At 35.2% G+C, this 6,000-nt stretch overlaps 1 protein-coding gene across 1 annotated transcript in view; it reads right to left on the reverse strand.

Moving 5' to 3' along the window:
• mecom (MDS1 and EVI1 complex locus) overlaps positions 1 to 6,000 on the reverse strand; it is a 123,406-nt gene that overhangs the window by 48,797 nt on the left and 68,609 nt on the right. Inside the window, exons 6-7 of the mRNA XM_048604474.1 lie at positions 3,187 to 3,213; positions 67 to 233 (exon numbers count right to left, since the gene is read on the reverse strand). Coding sequence (XP_048460431.1) covers positions 67 to 233; positions 3,187 to 3,213 — 194 coding nt within the window. The remainder of the gene's footprint in view (positions 1 to 66; positions 234 to 3,186; positions 3,214 to 6,000) is intronic.

Genomic DNA, 6,000 nt, shown 5'->3' on the forward strand with positions numbered 1-6,000 from the left:
CGATGAATGGAAATTATTAAAATGTTACTGCTATCTTATTTTGCCATGTGTGGAAACCAAAGTTACCTGCAGGTATACCGCTCCTTCCCTTTTCGCAGTAGGCTTTCAGGAATGACAGACGGGGGAGCCCTAAAATCAAACATTGAAGGCACAGACCGCAGGAGGTCATTGGCCTCTGGCTTGAGTGCACTGAAACCTTCCAGCTTCTCGGCCATGTTCTCAATCGCTGACATCTGACAGATAGGGAAGAGAAAGAAATTATATGTTTTTAAGTGTCACACTTCAACTAAAAATACAGGTATTAGTTTTTCAACTGTATAGCCAAGTAATCGAGGGCTTGCAAAATTACTGACACATTTTGAACCAGATGTATTTTCTTGCCACTGAGATGACTATTTAAGAATATCATGTAATTAGATCTTACAGTTTGTTGATAAATTATCTTGTGCAGTGGGGAATTATCAGTGATGTTTCTTTTTGATTTGGCCCTTCCTTTTGCAATGGAAGCTGATGTATTTATACTTCCCGAATTAATTGTTTACATTTACAGTAAGTATCTTTATTCCATAACCTGTGGACTGCTCCAGCCGCCCACCCTCTCCCTTTCACACTATAACTCTCGGTGCTAGTTACAAATTGCATTGTACAAGGCACCTCTGCCAATTTGTGAAATGTCTTTCATCAAACATTTGAAAATCTCCAAGGAAAGTCTAGATGCATTTACTTGTCACACAGCAAATGTGAAAGCACTGGAAGGCACTAAGGTCTGCCTGCTCTCAGGCTTGATTCATAATCATTCATAGCTGCTAAAACATTCCCTGCACAATGCAACTGGACAGCACATTTGTCAATATGAAGGATGCTGACATCACAGATCAAAGGGCAGACATTGGTAATAATGATGCTGCTGTATGTTACAAGGGAATTCTACCCAGCCCCCAACTCTTGTTTTGTCAACCCACAGATTTGTAAATATATATTATATTCTATGTGATGCTATATGCAAGATGAGATTTGAAATTATATTTACTTACTGTTTGTATATATTATGAACATATTTACAGACAAAATGATTTTTTAAACATGAGTGCAAATCTATTGAAACAATTTAAAATGATTGGATAATAATTAAAACGTTGCAAAAAATGAAACCTTTAACCTGCAACACCTAGTTATGACAAATGGGTAGCAAGTTCTTACAGTACTAGTTAAAGGAAAGGATAATGAATACATAGGAAGTTATTTTATTAATAATTCATACTCAAGAGCAGTTTCTGGATAATGGTTTGGAAATAAATCACACTGAGAACAGGAACAGTTTTTTTTCTAAATAAAATGTGTAGTTACTATGCCGACCCATTTTTAGCAGTGTAATATCCATCTGCTGAGAGGGGGATTTAATGTTAATATGATTGGTAGGGTTCAGGAGAAGGTTGATGGGAGGTGGATATCTCAGCAGTGTTCATTACATCATAAGAGAAGCTGGAATACATTCAATAATCCTTGCTAAAAGTCTTGATTATGACTCTCTGAACTTAATAAGGAAGGTACAGTTGCTATCATTTTAACAATGTTTTAAATTTGCTGCAATATCTCTTTAGAGATAAATTCCAGAAATTAAAAATCAATCAAACAATCATCACTTTTGTTTCTGCAATAGTTCAAAATCACATTTGTCAGTAAGGGGCAATCATAATTATTTAAAAAAAAATAATTACACCAGTGAGGACCGAATGAAATGAAGGAAAGGCATTGTTTTTAACAGATAAAACATTTTTGGTAGATATCATCTTACATTTAATGTTTGTCATTTTTGTATGTTCTATTCATTTGAAGTTAATATTGTTGAACATTCAACAGTATGAACAGCAGATATATTTAAATCTAATTTTTAATAACTTTTAGAGTTAATCTTACTAATGGCAAGATGAAGTGAGGAACATTCAGAGTGTTTAACCTTCAAATATTCTGAGAGAAAGGAATGCTCTGATCAGTCTATTAGGCAGAATTGGAAACATTATTTTGAATGCTACAGGTAATGACCAGATCAGTTGCATTGCCATTCAAGTGACAGTAAGTCTAATCAGGAATCACTAAGAAATCAAATTGGTTTTAGCAGAAAGTAAAGCTTTCTTTTAGGATTCCAGGGGGAAAAAAATGGGGATGCTGTAATCTTAGACAGTAGAGTAACCCATCTGTGATGCTTTGGGTTTAACAGTCATTTATCTCATTATAACAAAATCCAGATAACCTCACTGGGCAGCAAAAAATCATAATGTAAAGCATTCTTACCAGCAATGCCCCTTTACTAGATCAAGACAGATGAGGAATAAATTAAGACCCTTCACATTTACAATATAAAGTAATTGGTTATATTAACCATGATGATGTGATCAGATTTAGATTGACTTTTCAAATTCCAAAGAAACATTGAAGAGGAAAATATTATTTTTATAAAGTTCTAGTTTGATAAAAGCTCATATCAAATCAAACAGCTTAAAAAGCCCCAACATATTTATTCAATGATCCCCAGGGAGTGAAATCACAGAAGTTACTGCCCTATATAGATGTAAGACATACTTAATATCAGTGAATGACAATATTACTTAGCAGCTGAATAATTTGTGATTTACTTTCTCACAATCACTGATCTTATCAACAGCCATATGTCTGAATAAGGAAATAATGCCACCCCCTTCTAATCCCACTGAGGCTGTTAACCTTGTACTGATGCAATTCAGCATTTAACTCTATTCCCAGCACAAATCAAGTATGCAGACGTCGCCATTATTGGACAAAAGCAAATATTTTTAACCTTCTTTTGTGAAAGTAAAGATATGATCAACAATGGACTAAGCAATTATTGCAAACTCTGCTATTCAGGGATCTAATCTGTTGGTGACAGGAATAAATACAAGTGGCTTTTGAGAGGCCCTGTTATCGTTTGAGTTACCAGATGGAGTGATTTATAACTTAGCGCACTGTGTGAATTACTTAAATAGTGCTTGTGATTATGGTAATGCAATCTGATCATCAAGTGAAATGGCAAACATTTACATTTTTATTTGTAGAGGGTAGGAAGGGATGTGGGGGATTTTAAATCATTGTGAGTTATGTAGCATTTAATAAAGCTTTCATTCTGATCCTTATGAATTATGGTTTGGAATTATAAGCAGACGAACTTACCCAAACTCTCTGATCAGGCAAGCGGAACTAGGGAGTAGGACCAAAATACAAAAATAAATTACAATCCACAAATTGTGTCTCTTTCAGCTGCCATAATTGTTTACAAATGACAAATGATATTGTTTGCATGTCTGCTGATGAGACTTTTTTCAAAAGTTCAAACATCAGAGTAAATAGGAAAGCCTCAAATCAATTCTTGCAACTTTTTTGAGAGATTGAAGACACCAGGTTTGTTCCCCTTCTCCTGGCATAAACCTAGATGTAGCATCAAATAAGTAATGTCCAGGATAGCTAGATTCTGAAACATCATAATTTCTACTTATTTACTGCCATCTGATTTATTTATTCCAGTGGTTTAGTGGGATTTATTTTGGTTCCAGATTTTGCTCAGGATTTTCTTTAATTGGTTTCTAATTTATGTTCTTTGTTAAAGCTGCTGTAAATTGCCTGAGATGTTTTACCACATTAAGGGCACTATGTAAATGCAAGATGATGGTATTGTTGTTACACCGTCTAAGGTTACTTTTACTGCTGGTGTTGGAGTATTAACAAAGCCAATTAGAACATATTATTTAAATGTTACTGAATTCATTGGTACTACTCATTACAGGCAAATTTAAATAAAATCAACTTTCTATACCTTCTCGCACAACCTTTATTTTGTACAGGTTGTCAAACTACCTGCACGGTGCCAGTACAAAATTACTTTTATGAAATCCAATATCTATCAAGGTGTCCAAATGATGTGCTCAGCAATACTGCATTAATTACATACATTTCTGAATTTGTAATTAAAACCAATTAACAGCATAGCTCAAAAATTCTAACATGAAGAGTTTTTAAAATCTCTTTAAAAAAAATCAAAATCATCAATTTTTTTAAAATGAAGCAACTTCTCTCCTTTTCAAAATGAACCCTTCAGTTGGATAACATAATTCAGCGCACTCTAAATATGCACCTTTGGCAGTAAAGTAATGGAGAATGAGAGGGAAATTAATTTTAGTGATTGTACTAAAAAGAGGTGTACTCAAACTCATAAAATCTTTCAAGATTGTAATTTGTGTTATTTGCTGGAATGTTAATTTAGCAAAGGGATTTACTCTGGCATAACTATTTAGTAATTAAGTTAAAGTTGTGAGCGCCTGTCCCATTATGCCAGAAGGTCAGTAGTGATAGACTGGAGGCAGGAGGGTTCAGTCACTAAGCGTTAACTTATACTGATGAACAGTACAGTGCGAGCCACTCTTACAAGTTAACCTCAAAGGAAGAATAGTAAGAGGCGGCAACTATAGCAAGGAAGACTACTTGTGAGTACAGCAAATGCCAGCCTAGAACCAGCTGTTGGAGCTGAAGTGACAGTGTGCAGCCGGATATGGAAAGCTTATCAAAAATGTTATTCCAAGATACATCGTTCTTCATTTTTCTTCAGTGCATAAGAAAAAGGGTTTCCAGAATGGTTGCAGGGCAGAGGTGTCAACATTTCTTCAGAAAATTAGACCTAAACAAATCTCTACCAATATCCAGCCCAACTTTAGTGACTCTGGGTAAGAATTCTGTCAAAGGAGATGATCAGCGACATGCCAATCAGCAGCAATTAGGTTGCGTACAGGTGAATATCATTCACACTTAAAAGAATGTGTGATTGGTAATTACCAATGAGATTTCCTGAATGTGGCCTTGGATCAATTTATCGATATTAATGGTCCTGTGCTATGCTAGTAGTGTCGCTACCCGCAGGCTAGGAGGTCTTGGATCAAGTACTACTGGTTCCAGAGGTGTGTAATAACATCTCTGATTGGAAATATATTTATAGAAAATATTTATATGATTACATTCAACAAGTGTTGTTTGTGTGACCATGTCAAGCTGGATCTCAGCAATTAATACAAACAGGCTAGTGCAACATTTGTAGATGTTAAGAGTACTTTTTAAGTTTTGTAGAAAAATGCAAAAATAGCAAGTAAACTACTGGGAGTGTATGCAGCAGAACCAGTCGGCTATCTGGACATTTAAGCTAAGATGCAAATTATTAGCCTATAATCAAGTTATGACATAGCATTTGTCTATTTGGCTTATGGCAGCTTAAGCTCTGCATCATTGCAAATATAAACTCTAATAATGATCCATAGCCCTTAAATTCACATTCTAATCATCTCAGTTATCATTTTGATTTATAATTATTTTATCCATCTTAAGAAAACCATAATATTTTGCCGATGGACCCTTGGCCACATTATCACATGAATATCAGTAAAACATGTTACATAAAATTGAAAAAGGCCATCACACAACATATTTTAGTTACCAAGGTAACTATATTACTTTAGCTTTGAACTACTGTACATAAATCAGAAAGAATTTCTATGCCTATTCTTTCAATTCATAGAAGTGACTTAAGAATTGCAAAGCTTGCAATCAATAGTCTGGAGCACTTCATTTATCACCACTCCATTTATTTATAGCTGAGAGAGAGAATTAACATGAAATCCACCCAGTTTAAAATTCTACCACAGTTCTGGCAGTTTTTTGCCAGCTGGTGATCAATCTGTTTAGATGAAAGAGCAGTGGGAAATTCAGTTTGGGATTCTCATGAATATTTCAAACTGCACTTTTAACTACTTCAGTCAAAATAACTCCATTCCTGTTTTAGAGATAGTAGGAACTGCAGATGCTGGAGAATCTGAGATAACAAGGTGTAGAGCTGGATGAACACAGCAGGCCAAGCAGCATCACAGGAGCAGGGAGGCTGACGTTTTGGGCCGAGACTCTTCATCAGAAAATCTGATGAAGGGTCTAGGCCCGAAACGTCAGCCT

Source organism: Rhincodon typus, chromosome 13, assembly GCF_021869965.1.
Source record: "Rhincodon typus isolate 14 chromosome 13, sRhiTyp1.1, whole genome shotgun sequence".
Classification (NCBI taxonomy): Eukaryota; Metazoa; Chordata; class Chondrichthyes; order Orectolobiformes; family Rhincodontidae; genus Rhincodon; species Rhincodon typus.